Genomic DNA, 13,071 nt, shown 5'->3' with positions numbered 1-13,071 from the left:
GCCTGTTTGCCATGTGACTTGAGAATATGGTGAAGAATACTTCCAATACTCTCCCCCTTTGCCTGAACTTTGGAGGGGAAGATTAGGTTGCTTAATAACTTGTTTTTCAAAGTAAGTGCTTACCATTTCTGATCTTCTCATTAAGGATGCCAGGCTTCCCTGAGATGCAGATTGAAAAGCAGTGCTTTAAAAGAGGCTGCCATAGCTCTGTGGGGCAGGACAAAGCATAAAGTGACCACTGGGCTGCAGGAGATCCTTAATGAAAGGTGGCAAGGATACTGCATACATGTCATAAATGTCATATTCAGGAACAATTTTACAATTGTCTATGAAGCCATAATGTCAGATGTACAATAGGAGTTTTTCTTGTATGTCTTTACTAAATAAAATACTGGTTTTTACTTATTTAATAAATGTGCCGTATGATTTAGAACTACTGGCTAAATAGCCTTCCTTAGCCATGTAGTGATTTCTGAGTTGTGGGCACAATCCAGCCAAAGCAAAGTAATTTTAAATCCCACTGATTTCATTAGGAGATGCTTTAAACATGCATAAAACTCTCCCATAGAAATAATTGGGACTGAAAAAGGATTGCAGCTGGATCCTGCTTTATATACACAGTAAACTGTATTTAAACAGTACATAATTGCCTTGTTTCTGGTATTTGGATAGACAAGTTAGGCTGCAATCCTAACCACACTTTCCTGAGAGTAAGCCCCACTGAACAAAATAGGACTTACTTCTGAGTAGACCTGGTTAGGATTGTGCCCTTAGAGGTCTTGCCATATAGTTTTGATGCACACTGAACCAAATACCATAAATTTGACTCATAATTTTCCTACACAGTTAGTTATTCTAGTCTTACAAAACATCACAGTCATTAATGCTATAAGTTTTTCAAAAATTTTATCAGCATAGAAGTTTCTAAAATGATTATTCCTGGTCTGTGACCCTTTTTAGTGTACTGTTTGCCAAATCTGAAATGACGGTGCCTATGATATGATATTAGCAACATGGATTCAATAATAAAGAGCAAGCCTAGAACTTGTTGGTCTATTTACATAACCTACCTGCGCTTGTTTGTTGTATGCAAATACAATTGTTATCGTCTTGCCAAGTCAGAATGTGGAGTCCAAGTCTTTGGCACAGCAGCACTTTGTTGTGAGAAACATGACTACACAAATGTAACTGCTCATGGAAGAAGCTTCTGGGAATGGAGCATTGCTTCACCAAACTTTGGATTGCATCTAGAGCCTGCCACAGCCAAAGACCCTGATCCAGTACAGATGAATGGAATACATAAGAGGCTGCAATTAGGGAGATTCTCCACTCCCACTAGCCCTGAGGAGTGCAGCCCTGATTTAGAGATCCATGAACCCAATGGCTGTCACACTGTAGAGTTCAATGCAGGTGGATGGACAGTCAGTTCAGACACCCCTTTCCCTCTTCCAGTAGTCATCTGTTCATCAGTTACAGGCTCTGCAATGCTACAGCATCCCCCAGATTTCTGCATCATGGTGCAAACCACACAAATCAGGCTACTAATGTAATTTCTTCCTAGGAGTTCCTAACCTGTTGCTTTAGCTCACCAAACATTTTCGGATCATTTGTGACTGGTTCATATAACTTGTTCTTTTACTCCAGATTTTCAATTTTGTTTTTTAAAAAGCTACTTCCATGCTTGCAAAGTAGGGAGTACATCTGGCATTTTGTGCTACATATTTTATCTTAAAAATAATAATAATAATAATAATAATAATGACACCATTGTAATCAAACAATTTGAAAACTGAGCAGGCAGACAGCGGGTTACAAAACTGACAGAAGACATCATATTCTTAAAGTGATATGTATATAATATATAAAAACTGTAAATTTATTTTGATTTTGAACGGTTGTGCATTGTTGTTTTTGAATTCTAGACCAGTTGCTATCAGCTTCCATATGTGTCCACAGCAGGCTGTAGGCTTAATCCACAGGAAGTTTTTTGCCAGGCCTATTGAAATGAATGGAAGTTATGTGAACATACTGTGTGCTCCACCCCCATCCATTTCAATGGGGCTTGCATGGAAAACTTCCTGGCAGATTGTGCCTATGTAACTTCCACAAACCCAGAACTTATGAAATACTGTGGTCATCCAGAGTTATAAGACACTTGCACACACTTTTGCACTCTGATTTTAGAAATGGGCTACGTTGATTTTAGAAATGGGCTCTGTCAGAATGCCAGATGCAAGGGAGGGCACCAGGATGAGGTCTCTTGTTATCTGGTGTGCTCCCTGGGGCATTTGGTGGGCCGCTGTGAGATACAGGAAACTGGACTAGATGGGCCTATGGCCTGATCCAGTGGGGCTGTTCTTATGCTCGCCAGCATATGGCAGAAGCCTAATTCTTTTGTTCTCTTTTGAAGAGATATTTTTCCCAACAACTTTCTGGTAGCTACTGGAGACTTTTAAGTTTGGATAATGTTTGACGTGAAGAAGAGCTCTCTCCAGAAACATCTTTTTAGTGCTATCTCACTTTCTGAAGCTCCTGTCTCAGCCACGATGGTAGCGGTTGTCCCAATTTGTGTAGAAGCTTTGACAGTTCAATGTTGTGATCTCGGTAGTAGCTTGACAGAAACATCCGACACTGATGGATACAAAAGATCATATTTTCCTTGGTAAAGTACTACAATATGTTTCTATAGCATATTGGCTTTTAAATTACTGAGCAAATCTTATTTATTTCTTGTAAATCACTGATGAAACAAAACATTAACAAACAATTAAAACACAGATGCTAGGGGCAGAATGCATATGGAATCAAGCTTCCTGGTACATATCACCACCTTGACCAAGAATGGCACAATGGGTCATACACATGCAGTCCTCCCTTTCAGTTTGAGAGATGAGTTTTTTTGTTTTTCCCCCGAGATCAGCTATTCAATGGGACAAACAAGGATTGTTCAATCACCTTCCCAACCAAGCAGATAATAATAATAATAATAAACATTATTTGTATCCCACCCTTCTCCCCAAAGGGACCCAGGGTGGCTAACAACATGTAAAAAAAACAACACAGATTTTAAAAAACATTAACACATAGCAGATAAAAACATCTAAAAACACATTAACAGAGGCCATAAAAACAATAGTCAGATTAAAAGACAGAATAAAAAGAGCAAGTCACAGAGGAATCAAGCCTGTAAAAAAGCTAAAAGATGTATAAAAATGTTAAGAAGGCCAGAAATCAGAAGGCTTGTATAAACAACAGTGTTTTCAGGCCTCGCCGAAAACTCTCAAGAGAGGGAGCCATTCTCAAATCAAGGGGAAGGGAGTTCCATAATGTTGGTGCCACTACAGAGAAGGGCCTATTTCTTGCAGCCGCCCCCCCGGACCTTCTTGGGTGGCGGCACTTGTAAAAAGGCCTTCTCTGATGACCTGAGAGGGCGAGCCGGATTGTACGGGAGTAGGCGGTCTCTAAGATATCCTGGCCCAGAGCAGTATAGGGCTTTAAAGGTCAAAACCAGCACCTTGAATTGGGCCCGGAAATGAATGGGCAGCCAATGTAGCCCCCACAATGTAGCCATTGTAGATGAATGGTGGAATGTTCTTTTTTTGATATATGATCTGTCATGCAGCCCCAACCACTGCGTACCTGCTCCTTTGAATTGGGGTGTGAATGTACATTAAGTCCAAAGCAACTTGGTAACCTAACTAATTTCTTTGGGTTTTATGCAGAAAACAATTTGAGTGATTTTTCTAAAGCCTTTATTGCTGCTTTCATTATTGTTCTTGGAGGGTGTTGTGAGTCATTAACTGGCTCATCAGCTTCTGTCAGGTTATGACTAGGAATGGGTCTTACTCTTACGAACGCTCCCATACTCTCACTATTATGAAGGTAACAAGTATGCGGCAATATAGATTCCATGCTTATTTGGGATCCCTGACCTGTGAAGATAGCTCATGTGATATATCATGCTTAGAATTGCGATATCTATTTTATGAGATTAGGATTGCAATGTTTATCTAATTTTGTCTCCCCACCCCCCACACTATCAGCCCAATCCTGAGCTGCCCGGAGCTGCGGGACCTGGCGGCTCCACAAAGGGCTCCCACCGGATGCAGAGCCTCCCGCGCTACCACAGGGAAGCAGTCCGGCAATGGGACTACTCACTTTAGTGGCGACTGTTTGGTTGCTGCTAAAGTGAAGGCATTCATGTAGGGCAAGCAGCCCTGCTTGAGCACCCTGGATCCTGCGGAGCTCGGCACCATGGACCCGCCTCTTCCCCACCCCCGGGCATACCCCCAACCATGCCTCTCGCTCCCCGGAACGCCTCCCCCATGCCCCCGGGAATGCCCCCATTCCGCAGCCCAGCGGTCACAGGCACCGCCGAGCTGCGGAAGGTGGGTGCCTGCCGGGTGGTGGCTCAGCACCAGCTGGAGCTGAGCCACCTCCCGCGGGAGCCCGGCAGTAAGCCTTATGGGAGCCCGGCAGTAAACCTTATGGGAGGCGCAGCACGAACCACAGGATTGGGCTCTTCAAGTTGTTAACTTCTACCCACAGTGAAAGCTTATCCTCCTTAATTGAGATAGCTAGTTTTTATGAGATTAATACTGGGGGAAACTCAACCCTCAAATAGCTCTGCTTTTAAAAAAGCAGCTGTGGTATGATTTTTTGTGTGTGCATAAAACATACATTAAGTAAACCTGTGTGTCACAGAAGCATGTATCAGGAGCCATGAGATCTTAGCATAAAGGATAGATCATGGGATGATTTCATGGATACAAATGTGTTAAAAAGTTTAATCAAGTGCTGAGCCCTGCTCCAAGACAATTCCATGACATGGAATTCGTGAAAATATTTGGGCCTTGGTGCATTGCAGCAAGTGGTGTAAATCATTCATTCTGACACAGGAGGCATTTCAAGGTCCTTGCTATAAAAGCAAAATAATGGAACTGCATCAAAACAATTTGTTTTCCTTGTATATAAATTGGGACAGGGTTGTAATCTGAAAACTTTTCAAACTGAAAGGTTATCTTAAATTTGAAGTGAGAAGGAGTGTAGAAGAACTACACATTACTAAAGATGTTTATTGCAGGATTTGTTATAGAAAAGCAGCATTATTTGGACAATGTTTTATGGATCTCTAAAAAGAAAAACTGACACCAAATAAACTTACGTCAAGTCACATTTCTAACGGAAATTTCTGTTCCACTTTTCTGTATGCTCAATGGTGCTTATTTTGTTTTAGGGAGCAAATGATCTCTAAAATCATGACAGACCTCATGCACATTGAACAAACTGCAACTTGGATTTTGATAAGACTGCAGCCAGTAATGGTATTCAAGAATGGATAGATAGAAAATATTTAAATTTTGTCACATTTTATGTTCCCCATCATCATCACAATTTATTTTACTGTGACCTTTCTGAAGGATGTGGGTGTTTAAATGAACATTGGTCACCATCCAGTTTAAGTTAAGCACTTTTAAGCTCCAGTGACTTCAAGAGAAAGGTAACACGTTATCCAATTGAATCAATGGGGCTTAAAGAATTTAACATTGCCTGGATCATATCCATTTTGTATTTGACAGATAAGACTTACCTCAGAATCCATTGGAGGATATTTTCTGCCTTTGCTCTTTCCAAGACATTTAGTTCTTCCTTCTTCCAGGAGCTGACACCAGAAGCCTTTGTGCGAGTCAAACCTGAAACATATCGCATCTTTAGACACAATGAACAGAAGGTCACACTGGGAATGCTTTCATTCACTGAATTATGAAAAAAAAATTTAAATACAAGTTTTATCTATACAGTTTCCTTATCTGAATATACAATTGGCCTGCATTTTAGGCTCACTTTACTTGTGTGAATTTAACTATAGATGTGTGACAAACAAATAGGGGAAAAAGAAGAAGAAAAAAAAGAACAACAGTTTAAATAGTGCAGGTACTTCAGCTCACCATCCCACTAAAAACATGCCCCAGAGTGAGTATGAGATTGGAGAATGAGGCTGCTGTTACCTCGGTTAGTTTCAGTTCCTGTCTGCCTCTTGGTTTTTAAAGAAATAGTATGAATTTTTCAGATATACAAAGATTTTCAAGGTAATTTTCAGTATGCGTGATTTTAACTTTACTCTAGAATGTAACCCCCGCATAAGATGTGGGCTGACTGTACTGCAAACAAGCTCACCTATTAAGGCCCAGTCCTATCCAATTTTCCAGCACTGGTGCAACCTCAGTGCAGCCCGGAGGTAAGGGAAGAAATGTTCCCATGCCTTGAAGAAGCCTCTGTGACTGCCTCCCCACCACAGGATGCAGTGCGTGCCCCATTGGCACAGCATTGGAAAATTGGATAGGATTGGGCCCTTTGTCTCTTAATGGCATCACGTGTAGAAGCCACAGGTTCAGCCAGCTAGCTGCATGCTGTTGGAGCACCTCCTTACATCATCCCCTTCCTCCTCTATACACCACAAAGTTACCACCACTACTACTGTTTACCATCACAGCAGTGAGGCACTTTACATGGCAGAATGAATAAGAAAATCACTGCCCAGCTATTACTCTTATCTGCAGTTTCAGCTAAGAAGAAGAGCAGGAAAAACAACAACTGTCAGCAACAACTGCTGACAGTGGTGCCAGCTCTGTTTTTGTGACTTGTATCGGGTCAGACTGAGAGAGAGAGAGAGAGAGAGAGAGATAGATATTTGTGAAAAGGCTCTACACAGCTTTATGTGCCTATAATGGCTGTCTTAGATTGTGGCCTCTGTAGGAGCATGGAGACTCTCATACACAATTGCTCGCTAAAAGGCTAACATGCGAAGCTGCTCTCTTAGGGCACAATCCTAACCAGGTCTACTCCGAAGTAAGTCCTATTTTGTTCAATGGAGCTTACTCTCAGGAAAGTGTGGTTAGGATTGCAGCCTTAGTATCACTTGTTCCATCCCACTGTTTCTGTCCATTCTTCTATAGAAGACGGGCTCCTTTCTTAAATTTGAGTGGTGCAAAAGACACGGCAGCCTTTGTCTCTACAGACCATGAACGTAACATCAGAAAACCCAGCGTATGAGCAAGGAGTTCATGTGGCAGCTCTTCCCTATATCAGCAATAGCTAGTTTCTCTGAGGAGCAGTGCAGAACAACTGGAGCACAGGCATCTATGATGTGACCTGGGGCTTACTGTGCTACTTTCATAGCAAAAAAAGGTTTCATCTGAAAATGCTTACAGATAGTTCATTAATTATGTGACTGAAGAAATAACAGTGTCGTCTTGAGAATAAGTCACAGTATTATGTTTTTTAAGTTGATTAACATTGGATTAAATATTTTATTTAGTAGTATATTATTTTGTGGGCTGAAGCCATAGGAGGCATGGGTACCACAAGAGATGGAGGTTAGTGCACTTCTGGACAGGAGCAGAGAAAGCCCTGCCTATGGGATAACTAGGCCTGCACTCCTGCCCACCTCTCCAATGCTGTGCTTCTTGCTGGTCTTCAAAATCAGCAGAGAAGGGACAGAAGCACCCAAGGACAGCAGCAGGGACTTCTCCAGTGGCACACTTGCCAAAACGTTTTGCTGCTACTGGTTGAATATGAATATTTACCACCTTTTATAACTGAACTACAAAATAAGGACATCCAAGAATAAATTAATTCAGCACATAATTTAACTGAAGATATCGGCATTTGAGAGATTGAGTTTCTTTAAACAGAAATCTGTTAACAAATAATTGTCTACAGGCGAGAGCAGACAGGAAGGAAAAACATGCTCTGGCCCTGGGGCATTTGGTGGGCCGCTGTGAGATACAGGAAGCTGGACTAGATGGGCCTATGGCCTGATCCAGTGGGGCTGTTCTTATGTTCTTATGAATGAAATGGGGAATAATTCATAGCATCCAGGTCAAGGGCTATGGTGTAAAAGAGGCGGCATGCTCAATAGAAGTTCTCTGGGGGCTGGATTTGATCCATTATGTCTTTACAATACACTTGACTTTATCTCATGCAAGATAAAGTCGTTTTTGCCACATGCGCTACAGAAGAGAACAACACAATCGACTGAGAGGCATTAAATAGAGAACTGTCTGGGAATGAACACTATTCTTTTTCGAGAGCTTCTTATGAAAACAGACAATGGGATCCCAAACAAAGGAGCAGACTCAGGTTATCAATCTCATTTTAAGGGCAAGTGAATAAATGTTTGAATCCAAATGCCTTGTGTACATGACTATTACATACACGGGGAGGGGGGCTGGGTTGTATCACCGACACTGGTATTGTTGTGTCTTTCTAGAAGCAAAAATAAAAGCAGCTTCTGCCCTTACTGCTTACATAAGAACATAAGAACATAAGAACAGCCCCACTGGATCAGGCCATAGGCCCATCTAGTCCAGCTTCCTGTATCTCACAGCGGCCCACCAAATGCCCCAGGGAGCACACCAGATAACAAGAGACCTCATCCTGGTGCTCTCCCCTACATCTGGCATTCTGACTTAACCCATTCCTAAAATCAGGAGGTTGCGCATACACATCATGGCTTGTACCCCATAATGGATTTTTCCTCCAGAAACTCGTCCAATCCCCTTTTAAATGCGTCTAGGCTAGACGCCAGCACCACATCCTGTGGCAAGGAGTTCCACAGACCGACCACGCGCTGAGTAAAGAAATATTTTCTTTTGTCTGTCCTAACCCGCCCAACACTCAATTTTAGTGGATGTCCCCTGGTTCTGGTATTATGTGAGAGTGTAAAGAGCATCTCCCTATCCACTCTGTCCATCCCCTGCATAATTTTGTATGTCTCAATCATGTCCCCCCTCAAGCGTCTCTTTTCTAGGCTGAAGAGGCCCAAACGCCGTAGCCTTTCCTCATAAGGAAGGTGCCCCAGCCCCGTAATCATCTTAGTCGCTCTCTTTTGCACCTTTTCCATTTCCACTATGTCTTTTTTGAGATGCGGCGACCAGAACTGGACACAATACTCCAGGTGTGGCCTTACCATCGATTTGTACAACGGCATTATAATACTAACCGTTTTGTTCTCAATACCCTTCCTAATGATCCCAAGCATAGAATTGGCCTTCTTCACTGCTGCCGCACATTGGGTCGACACTTTCATCAACCTGTCCACCACCACCCCAAGATCTCTCTCCTGATCTGTCACAGACAGCTCAGAACCCATCAGCCTATATCTAAAGTTTTGATTTTTTGCCCCAATGTGCATGACTTTACACTTACTGACATTGAAGCGCATCTGCCATTTTGCTGCCCATTCTGCCAGTCTGGAGAGATCCTTCTGGAGCTCCTCACAAGCACTTCTGGTCTTTACCACTCGGAAAAGTTTGGTGTCGTCTGCAAACTTAGCCACTTCACTGCTCAACCCTGTCTCCAGGTCATTTATGAAGAGGTTGAAAAGCACCGGTCCCAGGACAGATCCTTGGGGCACACCGCTTTTCACCTCTCTCCATTGTGAAAATTGCCCATTGACACCCACTCTCTGCTTCCTGGCCTCCAACCAGTTCTCAATCCAGGAGAGGACCTGTCCTCTAATTCCCTGACTGTGGAGTTTTTTCAGTAGCCTTTGGTGAGGGACCGTGTCAAACGCCTTCTGAAAGTCCAGATATATAATGTCCACGGGTTCTCCCGCATCCACATGCCTGTTGACCTTTTCAAAGAATTCTATAAGGTTTGTGAGGCAAGACTTACCCTTACAGAAGCCATGCTGACTCTCCCTCAGCAAGGCCTGTTCGTCTATGTGTTTTGAGATCCTATCTTTGATGAGGCATTCCACCATCTTACCCGGTATGGATGTTAGGCTGACCGGCCTATAGTTTCCCGGGTCCCCCCTCTTTCCCTTTTTAAAAATAGGCGTGACATTTGCTATCCTCCAATCTTCTGGCACCGTGGCCGTTTTGAGGGACAAGTTGCATACCTTAGTCAAGATGGTGATGCTTATGGATGGTGAACCTTTTGCTGCTGACCAAAGAGGTGGGAATGCATCCCACTTTCTTGACCCATACAAAAGGCAGAACCAATTGACAGAAGACAGTCCTTGCTTTGTCTGTCTGCTCAAGAGCAGTTTGCCACATGCATGCTTAATGCCTGATTTGCAGACATAATGTTTCTTCCTAGAAGTTGTGTATAGTTCATAGTGTTACTATGAATTAGTTGAGCTATAGCTTGATAGCACCCAAGAAAGAAACTCTTGATTTCATGTCATTTTGTGTATGAGTCTGGATTTTTCCATGGAAAGTAAAAGGAAGAAGATTTTTTTTAAAAAAAATATAATAAAACAAAACACATTTGACTTTTTAATATCGGAAGCAGTCTCACAATTATTTCTTTTACATTTATTATGCATACAGAGTTAAATAAATCACTGAATTAACTCACGTTAGGGCTTCTGAGTAATTATAATGAGGTGTAACTCCCAGAAACTTCTGCACTTCATCCATCACGATTGCTGGATCATTTCTTAGCTGCTGTCCATCAATAATTAGTAACTGCAAGAAAAAAAAAAGTATCCATGAATACTGCATTTAAAATTCATGATATGTCAAACTTTAAACTCATTTTTTCATGTATGTGGAGCCGAGATCTTAAGAGGAAGAGAGGTGCCCAAGGGATCAATAATAAGTCCATTCATATTTATCACCATCTTTAATTATTTGGGAGAGAGGTAAATGGCTCACTAATTAAATCTGAAATGATATTAAATTTGAAGCTGCTTGGGATACCGGTGATGGCAGAGAAATAAAACTGAGAACTCAGGAAAATTAGATCCATCAGTAGGAAATGGAATATGCTTTGCTCTGAAAAACAATCAAATGCATCTTGAAAAAAGCAAAGTGTAAATCATAAAACTGCTTATCTTCCTTTTCCAAGATACCAGCGAGTTTGAGGATAGTTAACATCAGAAGTAGAACAGGGAATTTAGTTCTTTGGGCAGGTCCCATACCTGAACTGTATCTCATCCTTTTGATATCAATGTGGTTGATTAATGATATCTAGATTGATTAATGATATCTAGGAGATGAAACAGCTGGGCTGCTGAACTGAGAGTTGAGAGATAAAGAAACAAAGTCCTGTTTTCAGATATGCTTTGGCGGACACTATTTACTGTGTGATCACATGAACATATAAACTTTCGACCACTCGTTCAGCAGGACCTGCCTGTCTCTGCTAGAATATCTGTAGGCTTGTAGTGGGTGGGAAGTGAATTTTTCATGGCAGTAGCACCAGGTGGTGGATTGGCAGTCCACAGGTTCCAATCTGAATTTGAAAAGGAAAAAGGGAACAGAGTGGATTATAGCAGGCTCCTCCATATCCCGCCCCGGAGCTGGATTTGGGGTTTAGGGCAAGCCCTCCACTCCATGAACGGAGCTTACCATTTTGCCTTTGTGCCACAATCATTTCCAGTAGATCTGGGCAGTCACGTCTGCCCAGACAGCCTGTTGCACAGCCTTCTGGGATGCTGGGCAACAGATGTGACTGCCCAGAGCATCCTGGTGCCCAAATCTACTAGGAATGAATGTGACATGGTAGTGGAATGGTAAGCTCCAGTCTGAACGGGGACCGCTTTTTTGAAGGATAGCGGTAGCGTGTTTGGCAACAGCTGGATTAGAGAAGAGAGGTGTCCCACTACTCTTCTCTCTTGCACACTTCCTCTTCTTCCCCATTCCCCTCTTTTTAAGCCAGGGAATAGTATTAAAGACATCTGAGGCACCTGATGGGCCATTAAAAGACACAAGAAGCTGGACTAGGTGGGTCTTTGGCCTGATCCAGCAGGGTTCTTATGAGAAGCAGCAAAAGCAATGAAAGGTGCACAGCCAGCACCATGTAATATGCCACCTTAGGCACCAGAAAGTCTTGGGCCATCCCTGAATTTTTCAAAAACAGCATGTAACACCAAGTTATCAATCACACGATGGCTTCATTTGTATTTTTTTAATGTATCTTTTGGTGATGATGATTGGCAACCTTCAGTCTTGAAAGACTATGTTATAAGCCTACAGCACCCGGTATTCCCAGGCGGTCTCCCATCTAAGTACTAACCAGGCCTGACCCTGCTTAGCTTCCAAGATCAACAAGATCAGGCATTTGGTGATGAAGCCCTTGCTATTTGAGATACCCAGAAAAGACCCAGACAGTTGTTCCAAGTTGTTCCATGGTTTCAGATGAACAGTCTTGCAAGCCACGTGCAAAAAAAATCCATGAAAAATGATATCCTTCAGTAAACTTGTGGTGAACAAATAACTAAAAGCACAATCCATTCACATAGACATAGAATCATCTGCAAGATACACTTGCTCACCTGATAAGATGGAAAATAGGTTAGCCACCGTTCTATGTGCGTGGCATACCATCCAGGCACCAGACATTTCTTTTGCAGAGCCTTAAGGTCTACTGATGCATGATGCCCAGCAGTGATCACTTGATAGAAAGAAAATTTTAGAGCAGCAGGGTCTTTGTGCGATCGCTGATGCTGGAAGGAAAAATATGTTCAGCTAAGATTGCAAAGCTGGGTGGCCAGAACATGGTTTTACAAAAAGCCCTTTTGCTTTTAATGGCTGACTGGCAAGGTAGAAGTTTCCCTTTAACAGAGGACCAGCACACACACGTCTCCTTGATTTCCAAGCTTCCTTCTTCCATGTAGCTATTATTCCGCTTTGGCAGTTCTCAATTTCAAATGTGTGGAAACTTATACACTGGGTTAAATATTGAATGAATTACAGCCCAGTCCTGAGCAGTCCGGAGTGCCCAGGCTCGGCAGCACCGAAAAGGGCTGCCATTGAATCCTGCACCTCCCGCGCTACTGCGGGAGGCTCCTCAGGAGAAGGGGACATTCGTTCCCTTCCCCCAAGTAAGGTAAGCAGCCCCGCAATGGGGCTACTCACTTTACCTTTACCTTCACTTTTAGTAAAGGCGCTCATGTAGGGCGTGCAGCCTCCACAAACGCCCTGGATCCTGCGGAGCTCGGCTCCGCGGATCCTCCTCCCGCCCGCCTGCCCCCGTCCACGCCCCCGCCTCCTGTTCCGCAACCCTGCGGTCCAGGAGACCGCCGAGCCACGGAACCTGGGCCACCGGCCAGTGCTGAGG

The 13,071-nt window shown here is 43.0% G+C and overlaps 1 protein-coding gene across 2 annotated transcripts in view; it reads right to left on the bottom strand.

Annotated features, from left to right (window-relative positions):
- Positions 1-2,511: 2,511 nt before the first annotated feature.
- Positions 2,512-13,071, bottom strand: part of LOC136655574 (bifunctional heparan sulfate N-deacetylase/N-sulfotransferase 3) — a 90,863-nt gene continuing 80,303 nt past the window's right edge. Inside the window, exons 10-13 of one of the 2 annotated variants that reach the window (XM_066632139.1) lie at positions 12,287-12,457; positions 10,366-10,475; positions 5,591-5,693; positions 2,512-2,631 (exon numbers count right to left, since the gene is read on the bottom strand). In XM_066632139.1, coding sequence (XP_066488236.1) covers positions 2,512-2,631; positions 5,591-5,693; positions 10,366-10,475; positions 12,287-12,457 — 504 coding nt within the window. The remainder of the gene's footprint in view (positions 2,632-5,590; positions 5,694-10,365; positions 10,476-12,286; positions 12,458-13,071) is intronic. The other variant, XM_066632140.1, reaches the window with a different exon arrangement.

This window comes from Tiliqua scincoides, chromosome 6 (genome assembly GCF_035046505.1).
Source record: "Tiliqua scincoides isolate rTilSci1 chromosome 6, rTilSci1.hap2, whole genome shotgun sequence".
Taxonomy (NCBI): Eukaryota; Metazoa; Chordata; class Lepidosauria; order Squamata; family Scincidae; genus Tiliqua; species Tiliqua scincoides.
The sequence above is the reverse complement of the archived record's forward strand: the minus strand, read 5'-3'. Positions and strand labels throughout refer to the sequence as shown.